Raw genomic sequence first — 25832 nt, forward strand, 5'->3', positions numbered from 1 at the left:
CTTATATCTGAATATACATATTTAAAGCCTGCTACCATAACGCCGCAACGACCAGAACAACCAGAGAAACACCAGGCCTCTCGCCCAGGCCGGCCCGCCCCCGGGGGAGCGGTTAGGGACGCCCCTGGGAAACAGGATAGAGGGTGCGGGTTCCATGAGGGAAGGTCTTAAGGGTCTGCGGGGTGGCGTGGTCGCCCGGCGTAGGTGTGGAGGGTGCTGGGGAAGGAAGGGGAAGATCCGACTGGAAAACGGCTCAGCACAGTACCTTTCTCATTGCGACCAGGACGGCGCAGGCCGTGGACTGAATGGCCGGTTGTTTCAGGCGTGCGCTTGGGACCGACATGTTCACGGCAGCGGCAGTGCTCCCGAAACTTCACTGGTTCCAAATAGCAAACAGCTATCAACGCCAAAGAACAGAAAAATCGTCTCCAACTAGAGGCCCTGGACCAACACGACTGAAGGAAACACCACTTAAGGGGAAGCTAGAGAAACGGGAAGTGTGCGACCAGCGGATGGTGAGATTGTGGAGGACGCCTGGGCGCGCAGAGGATGGTGGGATTGTGGAGGACGCCTGGGCGCGCAGGGGCTGGTGGGATTGTGGGGGACGCCTGGGCGCCCAGGGGATGGTGGGATTGTGGGGGACGCCTGGGCGCCCAGGGGATGGTGGGATTGTGGGGGACGCCTGGGCGCGCAGGGGCTGGTGGGATTGTGGGGGACGCCTGGGCGCCCAGGGGATGGTGGGATTGTGGGGGACGCCTGGGCGCCCAGGGGATGGTGGGATTGTGGGGGACGCCTGGGCGCCCAGGGGATGGTGGGATTGTGGGGGACGCCTGGGCGCCTGTTACTGCACGTAGTCAGCCCTATAGTCCTCAGTCTCGGAGTATTTGGACGTGACTTATGGCAGGAAATTGCTACCTTGGTTTGAAGTGGAGGACAAGAGCCGCGAGTAGGACCAGCTCTACGAGGCGCACACACGCACCTCCCAGGAGCTGCAGGTGAAGCACCGCAATCAAAGCCTCCAATGAAACCATCACGATCTTCGAAGAGCAGGGCCAGACTCCAGAGAAGTGCAGGAGGGAGTATCTGGAGCGCTTCCGGCGTGAGGGCCATGAAAACGAGATGCAGAGGATCCTGCTGAGCTCAGAACGGCGCAAGTCTCGCATCGCCGAGATCCACGAGAGCCACAGGAAGCTGGAACAGGAGCTGCGGACACAGGCCTTAGACAACTGGGAGATCCATCAGCGAATGAACAGCCTGAAGCCAGACCTCATGCAACTGCGCAAAATCCGAGACCAGGACCTGGTATGGCTCAGCCAGAAAGACGCCCGGCAGAAGAAAATCAACGAGTGGTTGGGAATCAAAAATGAGCCTGACGACCAGTATGCACTGATGGAAGATGAGGATGACCTCCCCCGCCATGAGGAACGAACCTGGTATGTGGGCAAGATCAACCGCTCGCAGGCTGAGGAAATGCTGAACAGCAAGCGGGATGGTACCTTCCTCATCCGTGAGAGCAGCCAGCAGGGCTGCGGTGCCTGCTTGGTGGTGGTGGACGGAGATACCCAGCACTGTGTCACCTACCACTGGGCCACTGGCTTGGGTTCTGCAGAGCCCTACAACCTGTACGGGTCTCTGAAGGAGCTGGTGCTGCATGACCAGCACATCTCGCTCGTGCAACACAAGGTGCACTTACCGTCACACTGGCACATCCCCCCGCCCCCGCAGCCCGCTGACTCATACAGCGCAGGACTCCATCTTTCTGTCTCTCTCTCTTCTTTGTGAATCTTTCTCTGTCTCAATCTCTCTTGCTTTCTCTGAGTCTGTCTCTTCCTGTCACTCTTTCTATCCCCATCTCTGTCCTCTCTCTCTCTCTCTTAGTCTATGTACCTCTAAGTCTCTGTTAGAGGACTATACCTCCTGCTGGCAGGTGGGTTTTGTGTTGTACGTTGATACTGATGTGGATATAAAACATTGAACTCAAAAAAACAAAAAAAGGAAAATGGGATAGTGATGGATAAGAAACTTTGGAGACAATGAAGGGCAATTTGTCCAGATTGTTGAGAGCTCAGAATTAGAGTTTAATTGGGATAGAAATCCTCTTCATAGCACCTGATGCCTGAAATCTGAGCACTCTACTTTTAGGTTTTCCAGTTCACGTTTTTGGAGACTGCCTATTAAAACACTCCTGGCTGCAAAGTGTCCGTATAGAAGCCCATAAGGATTAAGGGTTTGCTGTGTTTACCATGCTTAGCTCTCTGTAAGGAATATGGAATAATGTTAAACGCCTCATGTTCTCAAGAAGCTTGACTTTTAAAATAAAAAATAAAGAAGAAATATAAATATTAAAAAGAAAAAGCTTGAGTTTTAGGGGTGAAATCAAGCAGCCAGGCAAGCAGTTAGAGGTGTTCAGGCAGGTAAGCAAAGCAGTTAGGAGCCAGCAGTCCCAGATTGAGAGAGGGATGTCCTACTGTCAGTTTAGGCCCAATTTGCAGGATCAGGCCTAAACCGGCAGTCGGACATCCCCCGAAACATCTCAGATTGTGATGCAGGCCAGACTGAGGGACCCCCACCAACACCAACACCATGCACAAATTTCGTGCACTGGGCCTCTTAATTTTTTTTTATAGAAATTGACATTTTCTCCCCAGGAAGTCTTATCCAATGTTCACTAAATTTATTACATTTGAAAATATTTTTAATATAAAACTATCATTTGTAATGAAATTAGACTTGTTTCCCTGTTTCTTTCCTCCTGTGCTTTAAGTTTTATCTTCTCCTGAGGTTGTCACAGGAAAGAGCACCAGGTGAAAAGTCCAGAGGACTGTCTTTCAGCCTGGACCCTGCCAATAATGTTGGAAAACATAGAGGTCAGTTAACCCTTCCTCTCCCCTCAGAGGGCACACATTCTGAGCCACTTGCCCCATGAGACTGCTGTGAGCTTCAGACAGGAACCATGTCTGTGAAATCAATTGAAAACCCACCATGAGCCAGAGCAAGGAAAGGATGCTTCAAATTTTCCATAGATATTTCACATCAAACATCATATCGTTTCGATGTACTCAGTTTCCTTTGATATTATTCATAGCTTTGGCCCTCAAATAGTTCACATTCTTAGAATTAACTTCATAATAATCTCACTGCTACATGTGCTTCCTGCAGTACTTAGAGCCAACTGCGAAGACAGCTTTCTCATCTGGGAACAAAAGATTTTCCTGGCTGTTATTCCATATGAACATTGATTGAAGCTATATAGAATCAGACCATCAGTGTCCTGTCAATTACCATTGGATTACTATTTCAGTTCACCTATGCTCATGTAGCAAACACCACAGAATACCAGCTACAGAGACCATGCAGCCTCTGGGAACTAGGAAGTGAGTGAGGAGTAAATTAAGGAGGAGCATACTTCATCGATTGTGAATTTTTGGAGGATGTTGTGGGAAATTTTTTCCTTTTTTTTTTTTTTAAGCAAAGCTTCTTTTCAGAGTTCCACACTTCATCATTAAAAATTATGATGGTTTTCAAAATGAGTCTTTGGCAAAGGAGATTATGTCTGGTCTGGTAGAAATCCTAGCAGCTTTCTTTCTTAACCAACAGCTCATCTAAAACCTTTTAGCTGATCCAGAACATAAGAGAACATACAATGAAGTTTGGAGGGGAGGAGACTCAAAATCAGCTGAAAGGAAATTAAGCTTTTCTTGGATGGAGCCTGTGTAAAATCTTTTGCACTTGTGTGTAGAACTGCTCAGAGCAACATCTGTGGAGTTGATTCAGGAACAATGATTGCACTAGACGGGGTCCAGGAACATATATCAAGACTAGAAAGAGGGATTTTCTGAAAATCTGAGTTTTGTTTTCTTCTACAATATTGCTAATAAATGGAAATGCTACTATGTGAAATATGGCATTGTTTTTGCTATAAAACAGCCATGTATACAGTAAATATAAGGTGAATATAGGTTACTATCTCTTGTTAATTATATATCACAGCACAAGCAGTATAGATGCCTTCTAAAAGTTAATGACCTAGTGAATACACTGTACATTGATAAGGACAATTTAATTACCTCTAACTTATTAATAAAATCATTTGGGTTTTACTTCTCTATTAAACAAATATTTATATTTTTATTATTTTTATTTCTTATCGATTTTATTGGGGTGACATTGGTTACTAAAATAACATAGGTTTTAAGTGTACAATTCTATAACACATCACCTGTATATGATATTGTGTGTTCACCATCCAAAGTTGTTTCTTTCTGTCACCATTTATTCCCCTTTACCCTGTTCTACCTTCCCCATCCCCTTTTCCTCCTGTAATCACCATACCTTGGTCTGTGTCTAAGGTTAGTTTTTCTTTTCCTGTTGAATCCCTTCACCTTTTCCACCTAGTCCTCCAATCCCCTCCCCTCAGACATCTGTCAGTCTGTTTTCTGTATCTATGAGACTGCTTCTATTTTGTTTATTTTGTACAGTAGATTCCACATTTAAGTAAAATCATATGGCATTTGTCTTTCTCTGACTGGCCTATTCCATTTAGCACAATACTTCCCAGGTCCATGTATGCTGTGTAAATGTACCACAGGTATTTTGTTTTGTTTTGTTTTGTTTTATCCATTCATCTACTGATAGGCATTTGGGCTGTTTCCAGTATCATGTTATCTGCAAATAGTGACAGTTTTACTTCTTCCTTTCCGATTTGGATGCCTTTTATTCTTCTTCTTGTCTGATTGCTGTGGCTAGAATTTCCAGTACTATGTTAAATAAGAGTGGTAAAAGTGGACATCCCTGTCTCAAGGAAAACATTTTATGCCCATTGAGTATGGCTCTGAGTTTGTTATATGTGGCTTTTATTTTGTTGAGTATCTTCCTTTTACTCCCTGTTTGCTGAGAGTTTTTACCATAAAATGGTGCTGGATTTTATCAAAATTTTTTTTTTGCATCTATTGATATAATCATGTGGGGGGTTTTTTAGCCTTCATTTTGTTTATGTGGTGTATCATGTTTATTGATTTGCATATATTGTATCAACCTTGCATTCCCAGAATAAATGCCACTTGATCATGGTGTATGATCTTTTTAATGTAGTACTGGATCCAGTTTGCTAATATTTTGTTGAGGATTTTAGAAGCTGTGTTATTCAGGGATATTGGCCTATAATTTTCTTTCTTTGCAGTATCTTTATCTGGTTTTGGAATTAGGATAATCCTGGCCTTGTAAAATTACCTTGGTAGTTTTCTCTCCTCTTGAATTTTTTGCAAAAGTTTGAGAAGAATAGATGTCAGCTCTTCTTTGAATATTTGGTAAATTTCATCTATGAAGCTATCCAGTGTAGGACTTTTGTTTGCTGGGAGTTTTTTTAAATTACTACTTCAATTTCATCAGTTGTAATCTATCTATTCAGATTTTCTGATTCTTCCCGATTCCGTTTTGGAAGATTATATGTTTCTAGGAATTTATCCATTTTGTCTAGATCGTCCAATTTGTTGGCATATAATTGTTTGTAATATTTTCTTACAATCCTTTGTATTTCTGTGGAGTTAGCATTGCTTCTCTTTTATTTCTGATTTTATTTATTTGAGTCCTCTTGTTTTTTGATGAGTCTGCACAAAGGTTTGTCAACCTTGTTTATCTCTTCAAAGAAACAGTGAATGAGAGAGTTTCCAAGTTCAAAGTGTCACTTTGAACTGAGCACACACTATAAAGAACAAATATATGTCAGAACTGCCTGAAAAGTACTGGTGCCTTCAATGCAATCACTGATAAAAACCCACTTTCATCTCTGGACAGGTGGGATCAGATACAGAAAAATTCATATGCTTCTGAATTGAACACGCACTGTATGTAGTAAAGGTATTTTTCATCAAAGCCTTAAGTACAAGTAAGGTGACATATCAAAAGAAGATGTTTTCAGTGAGAATAAAACCTACTTTTTTTCAGGAGAAAACCAGTGGGCAGTTAGAGTTGGTAGGTGCGAAAGACTTACTGAATGGATTCTCATTCATCGGAACTTGGAAAAACAGGTAAAGTTGTCATGAAAACTGCCATCCTCCTAACATTTTACTATTAATGCCATTGTTCTTGATGCCCTTGAAAATTTGATTTTAAAAACTGAGGATTTCTACTTCTCAAACATTTCTACTGCACAAACACACGATTTTTTAGAACATATTTTATTTTGTTGAAAATTTATTTGTTCCATAACCTGGTATTGATCTTGCATGGTGGAAAGAACTTTGAATTGGCTCTCCACTGACATAGGTGAGTTCATGCAACCACTATGGATCTCAGTTCCCCATCTGTACACTGAGAGGGTTGGACTAAATGCCCTCTGTGTAGCTTTCTAAAACTAACACTATACATGTTCATAATTGTAGAAAATTCAATATTCCTTATTGGAGAATCTTGCCTTGGAAGCAGGCAATCTTGGTGCAAGGGGTGGCTGGCTCCTTCACTCACTCTTTCCTCCTGAGTTCTCCCTTACTCTGTGGTCCATGGTTGATTCTTGTAGTTACCAACACGCTGACTTCAGAAGGACTCTGCATACCCACAGGCCCAAGATAGACGCAGGTTCTTGCCTCCGCTCTTCTGAATAATGCTTGGGCACAGCTAAACACTTAAAATACACAGAGTGAGCAATAAATTGACTTATAAGCTATGACTTGCTCATTCTTACTTTGTAATCCACTATGCCCCACTCAGTTTAGCTCCTCCCTATATGCATCCAGGGGTAAAAAGGAAACCTTGAACATGCCTTACCTGAAAGTGTCCTTATGGAAGCACAGCCTCCTCAGTTCAGGCTCATTGAAGGTGAGAAAGACCCAGTTATTTCTTTTATCAACTGAGTTCCCTCTCTCAGTTGTTCTGTCCTATGTTTGCCTCTTATCTATTATGAGAGACACCAAGAATAACCTTTTGGGAAGAGCACACTCTTACCCTCACCCCCACTCTCAATTCAAGAGTCATGCCCTGGCCCTGGCCGGTTTGGCTCAGTGGATAGAGCGTCGGCCTGCGGACTGAAGGGTCCCAGGTTTGATTCCAGTCAAGGGCATGTACCTTGGTTGCGGGCACATCCCCAGTGAGGGGTGTGCAGGAGGCAGCTGATCGATGTTTCTCTCTCATTGATGTTCCTAACTCTCTATCCCTCTCCCTTCCTCTCTGTACAAAATCAATAAAATATATTTAAAAAAAAAAAAAAGAGTCATGCCCTGGCAGGACTCAGTATGATACTTATATTAGATTAGGACACAAGTAACCCTAGCTCTCCTACTGGGAAATGATACAGTGGGAAAGATAGATAGATATGGATATATATACAGATATAGATATAGATATAGATATAGATATAGATGATATAGATATAGATATACAGATGTAGAGGTAGAGATAGAGATAGAGATAGAGATAGAGACTAGTATTGTACATTTTGCTATATTGCAGATGTATTAGTCAAGCTTAGAGTTCGTGCATGTAAGGGCAGGTTAGACACAATAAATAACCCTATATTTCTCAGGTAAAAGAAGTTCAGAGGTACATAGTCCACAGCTGTTAAGGTAGCCTCACAGCGTCAATCTCTGAGGCAGGCAAGCAAGGCTTCGCTGAAAAGGTTTAACATTTGATATAAAGAAACAGAACAAAAGGAATCAATTACCCTCCCAGGCCCCACAAATGGGATGTGTAAAGACAGAGGGATTGGAATATAGCTTGTAGAGGATCTCTAGGTAGTTCAGAGTTCTGGAGAGGGAGTATAAGGACAAAATGGAAGATTAGGGCACCATTATGAAGACCTTGTATGCAGGACAGGGGAGTGTGGATTTTAAGAGGGAGCCAATGAACAATTTTAGGCATTGGAGTGACACATCTGATTTTCACACCTGAAAACACTTACACTAGAAAATGTTCATCAGTGACTGGTGCAGGGAAATACTGTCTAATCCTAACTGGTTCATCCCCATAGAGAGTCACCAACAGATGCTAAGAACATCTCTGGTGATGGGAGAAGTAGGAAGGAAGGGAAAGGCAAATAGCTGGGCTAAAAACACTTTACACACACACACACACACACACACACACACACACGCACGCACACACACCTAACCCAGTACAAACACATTCCAAATTTGTGGAAATTTGGGGCTCAGATACACATAAAGGAGGGAAAATATTAAGAGATGGATTAAAAAAAAGTAACGGATTTAATTCTGACCTATTCTTTTGTTCTGTCTTTTATAGATCAGTCTCCTCCAGCACCACTTAAATGCTATCTCACTCTTAACATAATGGAGAGCCAATTTTTTAATCAAAAGCCATTTTTAGGATCAAAGAGAAACATATTTCTAGGCGGATAGTATGTTAGTTATATCTTGTAACATCATATGGTGAGGGGTATTCAACTAAAATTAGAGATGATATTCACTGAAATTCTCCAAAAAAAAAAAAATCAAATGCTTCCAAATCTGGGGAGGAAAATTGAATCTTTTTTCTTCCAGGATATTTTTCTCAAGTACTAGCGGAAGTGCTAATGAGAGACAGGCCTCCTTGCCATCCAGTGACAAATGTAATAGGTTACATGAAACCACAGAAAATGAGTCTATTTAAAAATGTCAGATACAACACTAAAGGAAAACTCAGTCTTGTATTTTTTCCTCTTGATCATGGTCTAATAGAGTCAATTCAGAAATGATTTCTTCTGAACTTGGTGATATTTGTGATTGAAATAGTGTTGCTAATGATAACAATGTGTAGAATTATTACATGGAAAATACTAATAATGCAAATCAGATGGTCCATAGATGGAGTTTCCCTGCAGATTATTTTTTCCAAGGCATATTTGATTACTCAGAGATTAGCATACTAAAACTCAGATTTGTTCTAACATGCAGAGAATTGGGGTTTATAAGAACAAAATTAGACAATTAACCAAACTTTCGCTTATGCCAGCTTTGCCACGTAAAATAATGATAATGGGAGGCAGAGGGTGTAAAATAAAAAAACCCTATTTTGGCTACTGTTGGCATCTTATGTTTTTGCTTATATCTATCAATAAGTAGTGTTCCATAAGACAATATTAAAATAATTGCAAAACTATACGAGCACTTGCTAAATCCAAGGCACAACTCTTAATCTATGGTGTAAAATAAGATGCATGTTCTGGAGTCTGAATACCTCCTGACTGCTTGATAATGCTTTAAAGAAAAATATTAGAATATTTTCTTTTCCCTATTTAAAAAATTTTTTAAACTATCTTTATATCTCTTACAGTTTGTATGACTGATGGTTACAGGAAACTATATTTTTTCTTCTGTAAGAGACAACATTTATAAAGACATATTATGACACTAATTACAAGTCATTTCCACCGTTTTATGAAGTAACAAAATCCCAGAATTAAAAAACTGCAAACATCCAAGTAAATTTCTAGAACCATGTTCCAAAGCAGATGAGTATAGAGCACTAGGATTTTCTCAAAGAAATAAATTGTAATGGAGAAATGTTTTGGACCAAAGAGTTGGCATCAAACAAATCTTGGCTGTCACCATAAATGGGTCATAAACCAAAGCATGTTAGCACACAATTGCACATTTTATAATAATTTAATTAGCATACATTATATCTCGAGTTCCAAAACATGTACTTATACATTATTTGTTCAAAAGATATAATTTTATCATATTTAGGTATACATGATATATCATATATTTTATATATAACATGCATATGTAATGTACTTTATATAAGATGTGTGTATATAACATATTTTCTATAATATGTGTATGTAATATAGCATATAAATATATATATAGGAAAATAGGATATATACACATATATTTATTCAATACATGCAGTTTTGATTATGTCATGTTGCAATAATAAATCTCAACAGTTAACAGCAACAAAGATTTATTTCATGCTCCCATTGCATGTCTTTAATTTATAGAGATAGTTGAATGACATCGCCCATATTTTTCTTACCTGTACCCTGCCCTGCCACTAAAAGCTTCTTTTATGGTGTGGTTTTATTGCAGGGGGGAGGGCCTAGTGGATCATATTGATAGATTAAAACGAAACATTTGGAATTGCAATTACATAATATATGGTGAATGACCTTGAAAGTCTTTTTTTTAAATTATTCTTTTTTCTTATGTCTTTGTTCTTTTTTTTTCTTTTTTCCCTCTTGTTCCCTTTTAAATAATCTTCAATCTATATATCCTAGTTCAAAGGGTGTCTAAAACAATAATTTGAACTTCCTATATAATGGAATAGTAAGGAAGATAGGAACACATTTTATTAATAAGTGCAGGTCCTTTTAACACTCACAACATCCACCAGAAATATTCTTTCCTATCATAAAGATCTAAGCATTACCCATTTCTCTGTCTCACTCTCATTGCTATTGTGGTCCTTCCATCTCTCCTGCAAAGTGACCCCAACTACTCTCTTACCTCCATTAAATGGTCCCCGACAATTGTGGCTGTTTCTAGGAATTGTTTTCAAGAGCCCCTGCAGAGTTATCCAGGCCATATCAGAAATGCAACCTTCTCCCCCTCTTCCTCTACAGTGGTGCTGCCCATGCAGTGGCAGAGGCTCTGACACTACCTCCACTGCAGCTTCCTCCCTATGTGTGCTGCATGGGGTGGACAGTCCCCTGCAATCATTTCACATCCATGGCACTCTGCATGCGGTTTCTCTGATGAACAAGAAGCAGATTTCCTTGGTCCTATATTCTCATAGTGGTTCCTAAGGAGTACTGCATTGGCATCCCAAAATCACTCAGGTTGAATGGGAAAAATGATTTCTCTCCGTTTCCTACTATAATCCTTTCTTCCCTAGGACGCAGACATGAGTCTCTGTGGATTGGGCAAAAGGGGGACCATGTACCTGAGACTATCATTCTGAACTCTGTCCTCAAGCGCCTCTTCCCCTTCTGGGCCTACGTAAAACAGTTAGTACAAAACTTGGCACACAGTGTTTGATAAAGATTACCTGTTACTATTATTTGACAAAAATTTCTCCTCTGGTCATTTACATTCCTTAGCATTCCATAATTAGCCTATTCTACATAAGCTTCAACATATCCTATATAATAAAAGGTTAATATGCACATTGACCAAACAGTGGATCAACCGGTCACTATGATGCACACCAACCACCAGGGGGCAGACGCTCAATGCAGGAGCTGACCCCTGGTGGTCAGTGTGCTCCCACAGGGGGGAGCGCCACTCAGCCAGAAGCCCTGAGCCAGGCTCACAGCTGGTGAACGCAGACCTAATGATGTCTGACCGCAGGCTTAGGGCTGCTCCCCGAGGGCTCCCGGACTGCGAGAGGGCGCAGGCCAGGCTGAGGGACCCCCCAAGTGCACAAACGTGCAAGAGTAAGCCTTCCTCCCTAACCAGTTTGGCTCAGTGGATAGAGTGTCCACCTGTGGACTAAAGGGTCCCAGGTTCAATTCCAGTCAAGGGCATGTACCTTGGTTGTGGGCACATCCCCAGTAGGGGGTGTGCATGAGGCAGCTAATTGGTGTTTCTCTCTCATCAATGTTTCTAACTCTCTATTCCTCTACCTTCCTCTTTGTAAAAAATCAATAAAATATATTTTTTAAAAAAAGAGTAAGCCTTCCTTCCCCTGGCTGTGGCACCGGCTCCCCCCTACCCAGGCTTCCCTTGAGTAGCCCCAGTCTAATTAGCATATTACGCTTTTATTATTATAGATATGTATATATATATATGTATTTATAAAATATATTTTTATTGACTTCAGAGAGGGAAGGAGAGGTAGAGAGAGACAGAAACATCAATGATAAGAGAGAATCATTGGTCAGCTGCCTCTTGCATGCCCCATACTGAGGATCAAGCCTACAACCTGGGCATGTGCCCTGACTGGGAATCGAACCATGACCTCCTGGTTCATCAGTCGATGCTCAACCACTGAGCCATGCTGGCCAGGCTCAACTTATATTTTGAAGCTTTCTTTCCATACATTATTCTTTGCTACCCAGCCATGAAATTAAATAATCAGAAAACCCACATTGCATCTTTCTGTGGACAATGCTAGATCAATGAAATGCAGAGTCAACCATGGAGTGCTTTTATCATGAGTCCCCAGATGCCCCTGAAATAGGTCAGCCTCTAGCCAACTCCCAGTGTGAAACAATGTCTGGGCAACAATTACATGATTGAGCTTAGCAGTAGATTCTTCAGTCCCAGTGGAACTCTGTTGATGTCTACAGCCCTGACCAACCATCTTGGCTGCAATCAAGAAAGACTATGAGCTAGATCCTCCCAGTTAGGCTGGACTCCCTAACATTGCATCCCCTTGGTTAATTTTTCTAGCAGAGGCTTATGTAATGGAATCAGAGGCATAAATCACTTGAGGCGCCACACCACAGATGCATATGCAAGGATTGAAAGAGATGCTGCCTTTGTGAACCACATTCACTGGAATTTTTGCACACACACACTGAACTGTGCATTAGTAAGGAGGGACCACACCTCAAACATCTCATGTAATGTAATCACTCGTTTATTTTGTGTATTTGTCTATGTTTCCTACTCTGTGATCACATTTTAATTCTGACCTCAAGGGGTTGCTATGAGGACTAAAACCGAGTTGATTCATGAAAAGCTCTTAGCATGGTGAGTGGCTTTTTCTAAATCCATGGTGTTATGTATTATATTTAGAAAGTCAAACTGAAAAAGGAGAGAGGTGATGAAGAAAAGGACCAGTCTACTTCCAACAACCAGTTGGATGGTGCTTCCTATCACTGGGATGCTGAATGCAAAGGGAACAAGGCTTCCTTTCTACCTGCAAGTGAGAGTCTTTGATGATTGGCTGGTCTACCTGTCACTGCCCCCCCCCACCCCGCCCCCCATAACACTACATCATACCCACTACTGCACTTTCTGGCCGATATATACCGATCACTTGCTATGTGCCAGATGCTGAGGATGCAACAGTTCACAAGACGAGTAAGACCTTTGTCTTCGTGGAGTCTGGGTACCATGGGCTGGCTACAGTCACGCTAATAAAGTCAACTGAGAATCCACTTCCACCAGCAAAGGAGGAAAAGGACAATGGGCAGAGGAAACGCCGAGGGAGACATGGGCGAAACGGGAAGGGAAGCCAGAAGTATATTATGGGTGACTGAGAGAAGGGGGGGGGGGTGCAATGCAAATGAAAGGGAAGAGTAATCTTGAAAAAAAAGAAAGAACAACCATTAAAAAAAGAAAAGATGAAAAGTAAGTTCCAACACAGCGGCACCCTCCCAGCGGTCTCCCTGCAGCGGGACCACACTACCCCCACCTCCCACCCCCGACCCAGCCCGGCGCGCGCGAGCGCCACCTGAAGGCTCCGCCCCCGGGAGCTGCGCGCGCCGCGGCGCTGTGACGTCAGAGGGCGCAGGACTTCCGCCTGTGACGCCTTCCCGGACCGTCACGGCGGAGCCCGCGGCCTTGCAGGCGCACAGGTGAGGTTGGGCCTGCCGCGCCGGGGTGACTTTGCCAGGGGAAGGCCGGCCGGGCGTGCCCTTCCTTCGCTGGCTCCTCGCAGAGCCCCTGCCGCCAGCGTGCGACCTCCCGAGGTCCGCGGCCACCTTGGCCGGGACCCCCTTTGGCTGCTGGCCCAGCAGTCGCTCCTCTGTGCTCCGTCCTGACCCAGCACCGACATGCATGTGGGGGTCTTCTTGCGGGCCCGCGGGGGAGCAGGGGCAGGACGCAGGGCACCTGCCCGGGAAGACGTGGCCAAGAGCTGAGCCCTTTTCCCAGGGCAGCCTCTTGACTAGCCCTGTGGCGGCCACTCTTGCTCAGGGGCTCCCTTTCCGCACGTGCCCATCAGCCGAGTCCTTGAGCGGCTGGTCTAATCTCGGGGTGCTCGGGAGGAGCCGTCCCCTCCCCCTCGTCGCTCCTGCACTTGTTGCACCGGGTTCCCCCGGGCCAGTCTCTGAACTTGCCGCGCCCTCTCCACAGGTGTGCGGTGCAGCAGTAGTTGCTGCAATAACGCTCTAGGGCGCCCAAGTCCAAACGGAGCTTGCTCCCTGCGACTCAGAGCGCAGCGATTTGGGGGAAACATTGGGGCTTTCTGTTGCCTGTACCCCTTATGGTGCATCTTGGTGTTTTACTGGAGCAGTCTGTGCCTCCGTTTTTCTCATCTGTGAATTGGGGGGGGGGGGGTACATTCGTACCCACTGGATAAGGTTTTATCAACAGGTAATTCATCTAGCATTTGGAACAGTGGTTTAATAAGCATTCAAAGAATGAGCCCGCCCCCCCCCCCCCACACACACACACACATACACACTTCACAGCTCTGTTTTCTGCAGCAGGCGTTTAGTGCTCACACTGCTTTTCATTTATCCTTAATACTTTAACTGTAAACTCTCACCCTTGGGTTTTTATTTTTCTATAAAAGACAGGAAGCAGCCATGGCCGATGTGGCTCAGTTGGTTGAAGAGGACTCCCTCCTGTGCACTGAAAGGTTGATGGTTTGATTCCCAGACAGGGCAGGTGCTGAGTTGTGGGTTGATCCCTGCTAGGGGGCAGGGGTATGAAGGGGGCTGCCAATCCATGTTTTGTTCTCTCATCAATGTTTCTCTCTCTCAAAAAAAATCATTTAAAAAAATATATATTTTTTAAAAGACAGGATGCAGATTGGGACACTTTATTCCTTGAGTCACAGGCTTAGAAGAAGCAAAGGAGTTATGGGGGAAAAAATGTTTTCCCCTTTTTCAGGTAAAGCTAATTCAGAAAGTTCATTGTGAGTGTAGTATGTGGTTTAGTTTTGATATTTCCTCAGCAGTGGTAATGAATTTTATATTCATTGTATAAGCTTGTGCTTCTGACCCGGTTGCACAAGTTTGAGAAGAATTTTACTGGAGGTTAGTATGTTGTCATTAAACTGGCAAAGTTAGACAAAATGTAAAAGTTGTGGAATTACTAGTCTCACGACCACCTATTAAGCAGGAGCAAGAGACTGTTCCATAGCATCTTGATGTGAAGCGCATCCTACCCATCCCCACTCTACAATATTACGCTGTTTCCTTGTCAGATTCTGCAGTATTGCATAAAATTTCAGAGGAGTATGTGACTGGGAATTCCTAGAGGAGTCAGAAGATGGTTGAATTGATTGGGCCATTTTAAAGCCCTATAACCACAGACAAATAATATACAATTTTTAACTTTCAATGTCTTACTCCAATGATTGTACTGCCTGCTTGGAAAAGCTCCTGCTGTATGAGGATGACGAAGATGAGAAGGATGAGAATGTACTTCCCAAATGGAAAAACTACAGAAAAAGAAGGTGGTTTTGTTGCAGGCAGTGAGATTATCATCACGTCAGGCTACAGCAAGTGGTTACTTCCTCTGACATATTCTTCTGGAGAAAGATGGGAGAGATGTTCTGTTTCTGCATCTGTTTTATGTGTTGACCCCAGCTGTATTGAGGCATGTAGGGCTATGTGGTCAAATTCCCACTTTTTCATTCTACTTATGCAAATTGCAATAAATGTGTTATTGGGGTTTTAAAAATGTTTGAAATTATTATGATGCACAGGACAATGCAAAAAGAAAAAAATCTACAAGGAGGTCCCCTTGTATAATTCAACTAACCTCCCTCAAAGAACATGAGCTCATTCAGACACCTGGGTTCAAATTCTGGTTCTACCACATTCCAATTTACTAGTGTGTGCCTTAAGCAGTGTCTTTCAGGTTTTTCCTCACATGTTTTATTGGGATACAGATAATAGTACCCATCTCATAGGACTGTTGTCAGGGTTAAATGACAACAATATTTATAATGTGTTTAGCACAGTGCCTGTATGATAAAAAGTACTCTTAAAATGTGAGTTCTTACTCTTGCCTCAGTTCTCTTGCTCTTTTTGACATTTATATTTTTTTAACTTTTCATTACCAGCCCCTCCCTTTCTTGAAACATTCCCTTCTGGCTTACTTGGCTTTATATATCTTAGTTCATGCCCATTTCTAATTGTTCCTTTTCATCCTTTTGCTGGCTTCTGCTTTTCTTGTGTATGGGTATTCCTCCAGAATACAGGAGGAGCTGTTCACAAAGCTTTTAAGTTAGGTGACTGGAGGAATAATGTTGCTCTGTATGGAAACAGGGAAGTCAGGCTGTAGGGTTGGTAGGGTCGATTTTTGAAACAAGATGATTTTGATTTCATTATTCAAATCTTCTTTATTTTTGCTGATATTTTTTCTTTGCTTATCTTGTCAGGAACTAAGAATCTTGTTAAATCTTCCACTATACATTATGGTTTCATTTATTTCTCCTTTTACTTCTGTCAGTTTTTAATTTGTGCCTTTGGAGGCTAAGGTATTAGGTGCATGTTCATCTATAATTGTTATGGTCTTCTGATGGATTGGCTTTCTGTCATTGTGAAGTGTCTGTTTATCTCTCGTATACTTCTTATTTTAAAGATTATGTTTTAAGTCTGATTTCAGTATAGCTACACCATCTTTCTTTTGGTGAGTATTTGTATGGTATATTATTCTATACTAGAGGCCCGATGCATGACAAGAAGGCTGCCAGCACCACCTTTGCTCCCGCCTGGAGCTGCCTTTCTGCCTTCGTCCTGGCCCAGAATGGCTGGGGCAGTGCAGACGCCTGCTTCATCGCCATGGCGACAAGGCAAGCGCCGCTGGGTGCCTGCATATGCAAATTAACCTGCCATCTTTGTTGGATTAATTTGCATACGCACTCCTGATTGTCTGGTGGGTGTCATGAAGGTATGGTCAATTTGCATCTTTCTCTTTTATTAGTGTAGATCTTTTCCCTTTATTTCCTTGTGTGTCATTTTTTTTAACCTCACCTGAGGATATTTTTCCATTGATTTTTAGAGAAAGTGGAAAAGAGAGGGAAAGACAGAGGCTGGGGAAGAGCCTGCAACCAAGGTACATGCCCTTGACTGGAAGTGAACCCTGGACCCTTTGGTCCACAGGCCAATGCTCCATCCACTCAGCCAAACTGGCTAGGGCTGTCCTTATTCTTAATGTGTATCTTTTATAAGTTACTTTATAAGCATATAGTTACTTGTTTTATTTTTATCTAACCTAACCATCTTTACAATTTTATGTAATAAGCATAGTCTATTTACATTTAACTTATTGCTGATATTTGTTCTTTCTTTATTTGTTATACCTGTCAGTATTTTCTGCTTTCTTCTCATTTTTATATTATGTTTTCTATTTCCCGTTTTATCAACTTGTTATTACATATTCTGGTACAATTCTTTTAGTGGTTACTGTTTTCTGAACAAATTTTTCCCCCCAATAAATTCTCTGGCTTTTCAGATTGTTCTCAATGGAAGGTTGTTTCAAAACAAGCTAGACTTTGCTTGTGAAAGCAAGATTAAACTTAGTTTTAATGTATGCACATTTTAAACAACACAAACCCCTCTAATTAAAACAACTCCCAGATTCACCTTTGTTATATAACAAACATTCAATATGTAGAGATCACTAGCATCTTTATGTTTGCTACAGGTTAAATTTTTAAAAAATGGAACTTGAAATAAAGCTTCCACTGCCATTTTTTGTATATATTTGTACTTCTTTTATTGTGTTTTGATAGCAATTACACATTTTGTGTCTCTTCCCTGGGCCTTTAAAATTTTAATCTTCACTTGTCCAGTCACTAAATATTTTACAAGTAGGTTTAATACTAGTGCCCGGGAATAGCACAAAAATTAATTTCGTCAAGCTCAGACACATGCCAGGTGTATGCTCTGCTCTGTGTAAGAATGGATCAGTAGCACAGCCACACTACACTTCATAATATTACGTGTAAAGTTTTTATCATTAGAAGAAGTTTCAGGAACTTTTTATTTGCCTTATATATATGATAAATAGCTCACTGCCCCTCTTTCAAGTGTAATGTAGTTTAATTGAAAACTACTGAACATTGAAACACGTTTTAAAAAGCTTTTCTCATTTGTAGTTCTTACGTGAATGGGTAAAGGCAAGTAGCCAAAGTAAAATGCAGACAATACTGCATGCTGAAGTGAAATAACTTCACTTTCAAATGCTTTTGTTCCTTTGTACAGCCTCATTGTTCTCCTTGGCTGGTTTTATAATAAATAGATATTATAAATTTGAATCTCTAAAATGTATACTGATCAAAGTCTGTTTTTCAGTTTTATATGTTGCCTAGGTTTGTATAAGATATAACTAGAAAAAATTATTTTACTAAATAACATTAGAAACCCATTAATATAAGCACATGAACTCGGATATCTAGGTATGTCAGGCTTGCGTAAGTTGTACAGATTGTATCCACACTTGGTTTTTATCCAGCCTGAGTCTTGCTGCTTATCAAAACTGGCTGAAGGTGGGGCCATCAGCCTTTATTAGTATGTAATTAGAGCACTGTCCTTGGTTCATCTGACACTTGTTTGCAGGACTGAGTTACCTTGGATTCTTCGGTAAGGAATAATCTGAATTCTCATACCCTGTTTTCCTTCGCTTTTTTATTTGGCTGTGTGGCATTCAGAAGCATAAGAGTGAAGTAGAATAAGATACTTGACAAATAAATACATTAACTCCATGTTTCTCAGTTACATATGTAATCAAGGTGTTTTAGAGTCTAGTTGCTTTTAGTTTGTTTCCTAATTTTTATAGACTGTGTTTAAATTTCATATCGACTTGATTTCTCATTAATCTTGTGGCTAATCAAACTCCTGGGATGCCTTGGGCTTGAAGTTAAGTGTTTGTGAGTTGAATAGGTTAATAACTTTGATTCTCTCCAGGTGCAAGTATTAAGTTTGGTCAGTGCCTTTTCTGTCAATTTTCTAATTTAATACTGTGTATAACAGCTAAATCTATACTGATTCTAACTTTATAAATGTCATAGGACCTTCATAATTATACTGTGTTTTGTGATAATTTTGGAGTTTTGGGCTACAGTGGCATTTATTAAGTGAAGTAAAAATCAATCCATAAGAAAGGGTGAGTTGATGCTTTTATTTAGCCAGTCACTATATTTTTGAATGGAGAGGAGTCCGCACTTTCTAAGTGAGAATTTTTTATTTTCTAAGTAGTTTTACTTAAGAAAACCAATTTTGAACTTTTGGTTACACTTGGAGGTTGAAACATCAGTGGATTCCTAAGTCCACTAAAATGATAGTAAAAGTAATAAAGGCATAAATGAAGAAAATAGAAGAGGCAACATAACATCAGACTAGAAAAGTGAGCTGTTAGAAATGTTAGAAAGCAGATGGGTAAATTAGAACCAATAATTTGTCTCTGATGGAAGGGCCACAGTCGTAAACCTTGGACGCAGGTGAGGGAGGCAGGAGGTGGGTGCAGAGAACTTCGGGGCACTGCTGTGGAGACTGCCACAGTGGCCAGTCCTCTGCAGCCACCTAGAGCACTGCTGGGCAAGGTCCAGGCTGCTGTGGGGGACAAAGGTCAGGTGGCTCTTAGAAGGCCGGCTGGGCAGTGTCTCCAGCATGTGACTCTGGGCTGAGGCGAGGATATGGGGAGCAGCCACCTGATCTGGGGCACAAGCCTACACCTTGGACTTGTGCTACTTTGCTGCTGCCTGAGTAGAGAGCTGGAGAGAGAAAGAATGTAGCAGGCGGCCAAAAGCTGGAGAAAGCTGTACTCTGTAGGTTCCACTAGAGCAGGTTTTCTTAACCTTGGTACTCTTGAACTTTGGGGCTAGATAATTCTTTGTTGTGGGGGGACGCAGGCTGTCTTATACATTGTAGGATGTTTAGCAGCATCCCTGGCCTCTACCCACTAGACACCAGTAGTACCCCCTCCCCTACTTATGACAATGAAAACTATTTCCAGATAATGCCATATGTCTTCTGGGGGCACAGTAGTCTCCAATTGGAAACCACTGCACTAGCGAGACTTCACAGCCAGAGAAGCAGAAGGGGAAAGAGGGAAGCAAGCACTCCATAAACCTGCCCGGAGATACGTTGAGACCAGAAAAGCCCTTCCACTGCCGTGTCTCTTCTGACGAAGCTTAACATGATGTCAGCTGGCAGAGGAGACATATCTAAAAGGCCCACATCCATTTTTCCAGAGAAGGCATTGAAGAGTGAATTTGGAGCTGAGGCAATATATTCATAACTGGTGCAAGCAGGGAAAGCATTCCAGAAGTAGCAGAGCAACAGAAGATTAGCAAAGTTATAGGAGCAGAAAAGCATGAGGACAAACTAGAGTGCAAGATCGGTGAAAAGGGGTCAGAGGAGAAAAAGCCCTCAGGGGCTGGGAATCTGGACTCTGGAGAACTTGGAATGAATGGAGGATAGCTGAGGAGGAGGATAGAAAGACCACTGAACACCTGAGACGTGGTCCTGTTGATGGACACAGGGAAGGCAGAGCAGAGGTGGAGGAGTGTTGTAAATCACTGGGACTGCACTTTCCCACATACCTGGAGGATTCAGGAAATCGTCCATGGTGTTGTCTCATCCTGTTGTTTTCCACCTACCCGTTTTATAATTTAACTAGAGGCCCATTGCACGAAGAGATTCATGCGATAGGCCTTCCTTCCCCTGGCTGCAGCGGAGAAGCCAAGCCTGAAGGCTTCTCATCTTCGACCACAGCAGAGAAGCCAAGCCTCTTTAGTCTTCAGTCGTCTTCAGTCTTCAGTGTCTTCAGTCTTCAGTCTTTGCTCCGTGCCTGCATATGCAAATTAACTGTCATCTTTGTTGGGTTAATTTACATACTCATCCTGATTGGCTGGTAGGTGTAGCAGAGTGACACCAATTTGCATGTTTCTCTTTTATTAGTGTAGATAACATGGTGCTTGACAAATGCATACAAATATGCTTACACAGTTCAGGGTGAGAGGATTAATAGAGGAAAACAGATCATCAAGGTCACAATTCTCCCTGGGAGGGTAAAAGGGCAAGCCACAACTCCTGTGGTTTCTCACCAGGTGAAGGCAGGGTTGTCTTACTGGCAAAGCTCCGAGCTCTAAGAGAATGCCCTAACCGGTTTGGCTCAGTGGATAGAGCGTTGGCCTGCGGACTCAAGGGTCCCAGGTTCAATTCTGGTCAAGGGCATGTACCTTGGTTGTGGGCACATACCCAGTAGGGAGTGTGCAGGAGACAGCTGATCGATGTTTCTCTCTCATCGATGTTTCTAACTCTCTATCCCTCTCCCTTCTTCTCTGTAAAAAATCATTAAAATATATTATTTTAAAAAAAAAAGAAAGAAAAAGAATGTCAGCAGAGGGAAAGTGGCAGCTGTCCACGGTTATTGTCGGTTTAGACCAGCAGTTGCCAACTGGTGGTCTCCGAAGACCACTGATGGTCCATGAGGTCTGAAAGGTTGGCAACCGCTGGTTTAGACTGGAGAGGAGAATTGTACGAAAGTGTGGATTTTGATCCACACTCCTCAGTAGTCTTATTTCATCAAGGACTTGTCTCCCTGCTTCTTTTTGGAATTGTGGTGTTTACTTCATTCATATATTTATGCAATCCTATAATCCATAGTAGCTGAGTAGTCATCTATCTCCCATATCTCCTTGTGGCATTCCTTCTAGGTATGTTGAAATTTGCCATTTTTATTCTTGAATATTGTCTTTGGCTTCAGGTTTTACATTTTAATGACACTTGCTATTGTTTTTCTTTCCTTATTTAGAAATGAACTCAGAAATCAAGGAAGAAATTCCTGTGCATGAGGAATTCACTTTATGTTGTGGAGTTGAAACCCAGGTTCTAAAATGTGGGCCCTGGACTAACCTCTTTAATGATCAAAGTGCCAACAGGCCTAAACTGCTCATTTTCATTATTCCTGGTAAGTTTAAAGATCTGGATGAGGAGACTGTATAGATACTTATAACTACTTCTGATCTCAAAGAGAATTTGGTACATATGAAAAGGCTTATGGAAGGAAATAAAATCACTCAAATCATTGATAACAACCACCGTTAGTAGTTGGGTGGCTGAGCTTTTTTTTCCTTGTATGCATTTTTTTATATAATTTATGTTGTTCATTATATAGATATCACAATTGTAAGTATACATACACCTAATTTTGGAATGTTTTCACATTTTACAATTTTTAGAATAATTAGAACTTTGGCAAACATTTTTTCAAAGTTTTCGTACTAACTTTTTTGTCTTGTTTCAAGATGATTATGAGTTTAGTGTAGAATGTTTACTTATTCTGGGATTTGGCAACTGTGTCATTTGTGACTTTTACTGGATCACTGTCAATAGAATGTATGGGGTGGATACTTGATTGTAGGTATTCAAGGCACTTTTTGAATTGTAAGTGAATTGAAAAATAAATAAACAAACATATACATTATATATATTAGAGGCCCGGTGCACGAATTCATGCACGTTGAAAGGAAATTAATTAGAATAAATATTTTACTATCACTTTTTGCCCTTTCTTTATAATAGAAGCATCAACCAAATTCATGATCAACAATGACAGATGGAAACACATGTGTGCAATTGGCGCCAACGAGAGCTTTATATATATAGATAAACTTGCTTAATTAGACCTGCTTTCTGATTTAGCTAAACTTTTTCCAGCCCAGTGAAGCACCCCAACTTCTCTTTCAGGTAATTGTCAGCAACACAGCAGTAAATATCAACACAAAACAGATTATTATTATAGATCACGCAGGGAGAACAAAGGGTGAAATACTTAACTGTAGCAGTGTTTGACTATATTCTGCACAGTGAGAAAACCTGAAGTCATTTTCAAGTTCCACCATTTCTTACCTCTTTTCAGTCGGGTCAAGTTTCTAAACTTTCTAAATCTCTGTTTTCCGGCTAATGAAAAGAAAATGGGATTCTACTGAGTCTCCTATCTACCTACTCCAGAACTTCTGTGAGGATCAAATGAGATGAGGCATGGGAAAATGCTTCACAGACATTTGGTTAAAGTGTGAAATGTTTGCACCTGGCTATAAAGCAAGCCATGTTGCTGGGTTGAAGAAATTCCAAGCAGGCTAGCTGCTAGGGAGAGGAAGCTGGGAGTTGCTATGTAACATCATTACCCGGTGCTCGCAGCCACCATTTTCGGGCTCGGCTGGGCTATGGGCTGCATTTTGCACCATGGGGTCTTGGCAGCGTTGGGTGCGATTTGGTGGGGTGTCGCTCTGGGGTGGTGGTGGGGCCTCTGTCTCACTTGGAGGAAGCCAAGTATTGCTTTGTGGGTGCCAGTCTGCGGTGCTGTTTCTTTGTAAATGGCCAGTGCATGTCACAGCGGCTCCTGCATTGAGCTTTTGCCCCCTGGTAGTCAGTGTGCATCATAGTGACTGGTCAGACAGTCAGAGGGACACTTAGCATACTAGCCTTTTAGACAGATAGATAGATATAGATATAGATATATATCGATATGTCTATCTCATCCTTAAAGGTTAAAAATGAAACTAAATATGTTATAGCTTATTATATTGTATCAATCATATTATATAGCTAAGTCTTTAGGGTATTATGATTACATTCTTGTAAATTTTTGTTTTCTCTGAGTTAATGATTGTCTCTTTCATTTGCTTAGTTTTTTATGTTTTAATCTCTTCATTTATCCTAAAATTATTCTCTACAAGTGAAAAAAATCTCCTCAGTGCATTTGAGGAATCAGTCAGTTTGGTTTTTTTCTGGGTGATCTCCCTCCTAGGACTTTGTTCTTTGGCCCCAATCTGGATTGATTGCTCCCCAGGCCACTGACTGCTGCACAAACCACTTGAGGATTCTGTCTTTCTCTCTGAGTTTAATTCCCTGTTTCCTGGATCCCATATTTTCTTCTGTCTTGCTTTATTCCTTATTTCTGGTGGGGCACATCTTCCAGTAGTTGTCTGAGGAGAGATGTGTGGGAAGTAGTCATCCTTTAAAAGATCTAGCATGTCAGAAAATAACTTAGACATCTAGGGTGGAGATAGTGTTTCCTTAAAATTCGGAGGGCATTTTTATTGTTTCCCAGAATTCAGAGCTGCCTTGATATCATTCTGATTTTTGATCTTTTGTATTTGAAGTCCCCACCAAAAATTTTTTTTAGATCTTTGTTCTCAGATTCTGAAACTTTTCAGTGCAAGACCTTGGTATGATTGTTTTCCCTTACATTACATTTGGGTTTTATTGGACTCCTTTAAACAATCATATACTTCAATCTGAAGAGTTCTGGTCTCTTCTTTTTTATAGTCTCCTGGGTTGTGAGTGTATTCTCATTGTCTTTGGCTTCTTGCATTTGTTAGTTTTTTCTGTGTTGCTCAATCTGTTTATTTGCATTATTATTTGCTTTCCTTCAAATGTTTTGGTAATCCTTGACTGCCCTCTCATCTCTAAAAGGAAGACACAAAAATGATTAGAAGCTCTGTGTTTAGGGGTGGGACTTATCAGCAGGTGTGCCTAGGGTGATCTGCCATCCTGGTCTGAGGGGTTTTCCAGGACATGGGACTTTTGCTACTAAAACCGCAATAGTCCTGGGCAGAACAGGGTGGTCGGTCACCCTAGGTCAGTGATGGCGAACCTTTTGAGCTCGGCGTGTCAGCATTTTGAAAAACCCTAACTTAACTCTGGTGCCGTGTCACATATAGAAATTTTTTTATATTTGCAACCATAGTAAAACAAAGACTTATATTTTTGATATTTATTTTATATATTTAGATGTCACTTAACAAAGAAAAATCAACCAAAAAAATGAGTTCGCGTGTCACCTCTGACACGCGTGTCATAGGTTCGCCGTCCCTGCCCTAGGTCATCCTCAGCTTGGGGTGATGAGTAGGGACCGAGTAGCATTTCATTGGAGAGTGTCCAACTTTCAGTATCTGCAGCCGTTTCTAGGATTGCTCCGTGCTCCCAGGAAGAAATCTCCCAGCATCCCGTGTGAGGAGCGGGCGAAGCCTGTCTGCTGACGTGCTGAGAGCAAAGGAGGTTGAAAGTCTGTGTTTATTAGCATGTAATCTAATGTCTTCACAGTTCGGGCGCTTCTGTTCTCAGCTGGACAAGGGTCCTGACCCCAACTCTCTCCTCAGGTTAACCTCTCCTGGAAACATGCATCCAGTCATCTGCCACGATGTAACAGTCCTTTTGGAGAGCAGTCTGCTGGTATCTACTGACATTAAAAATGCATATGCTCTGCCAGTGGTGAGGGAGAGCTTGAAATTAGAGGCTTGACAAGTGCTATTTGATGGAGCAGAGATTTGGAGGCCACGGCCCAATATAGGATTGAGAAAATAAGCAGGAACAATATCCTGGATTGGGGGAGGGGTCTCCTCCTGAGGCTAGAATAAAGGAGGTGAAGTTGGTTACTGCCATGGAGCAGGGGGAAGGAAGTCTTCGAAGTAGTTCCTGCTCCCTGACCTCTGTTTTTTCTGTTAATTAAGAGTTGAGACCCTGGCCCAGTAGCACAGTTGGTTAGAGCATTGTCCCAATATGCCAAGGCTGTGGGTTCGATCCCAGACAGAGCACGTACAAGGATCAACCAATGAATGCCTAAATGTGTAGAACAACAAGTTGAGGTGCAGTGAGTGTTTCTCTGCATCTGGAAGGATTCAGGAATCTGGAGAACGTGCTGTAGCATAAATTAATAAAGAGACTAGAAATGTAATATAAATTTGTAATCCATGGGGGAGCCAGAGGAGCTTAGCTGAAGGAACCAAGTTCTCTGAATCTCTGGACCCCTTGCTCTTTATTAACACAAATTGCCCCAAGGCAAAGTACATATACACTAGAGGCCCGGTGCATGACATTCATGCACTGCGGGGTGTGGGGGTCCCTCAGCCCTACCTGCACCCTCTCCAACCTGGGAGCTCTCAGGGGAGCTCTCTCTAATCCAGTAGTTTCTGTCTGTCTTTGCAATCATATGAGCGAATTGTCTAAGACCCCAACTCAGTTTGGTTTGTTGCTC

At 41.9% G+C, this 25832-nt stretch overlaps 1 protein-coding gene and 1 pseudogene across 7 annotated transcripts in view; both read left to right on the forward strand.

The window, feature by feature from the left end:
• Positions 1-341: 341 nt before the first annotated feature.
• LOC132213727 (phosphatidylinositol 3-kinase regulatory subunit beta-like) lies at positions 342-1733 on the forward strand (annotated as a pseudogene).
• An 11660-nt stretch (positions 1734-13393) lies between these two features.
• LDAH (lipid droplet associated hydrolase) overlaps positions 13394-25832 on the forward strand; it is an 87850-nt gene continuing 75411 nt past the window's right edge. For 2 of the 7 annotated variants that reach the window (XM_059660457.1, XM_059660461.1), the window contains exons 1-2: positions 18348-18430; positions 21606-21761. In XM_059660457.1, coding sequence (XP_059516440.1) covers positions 21608-21761 — 154 coding nt within the window. In that variant the 5' untranslated portion in view covers positions 18348-18430; positions 21606-21607. Of the gene's footprint in view, positions 13466-18340; positions 18431-21605; positions 21762-25832 lie in introns of those variants that run through there. The other 5 variants (XM_059660456.1, XM_059660459.1, XM_059660460.1 and 2 more) reach the window with 5 other exon arrangements.

This window comes from Myotis daubentonii, chromosome 12 (assembly GCF_963259705.1).
Source record: "Myotis daubentonii chromosome 12, mMyoDau2.1, whole genome shotgun sequence".
In the NCBI taxonomy this organism is placed as follows: domain Eukaryota; kingdom Metazoa; phylum Chordata; class Mammalia; order Chiroptera; family Vespertilionidae; genus Myotis; species Myotis daubentonii.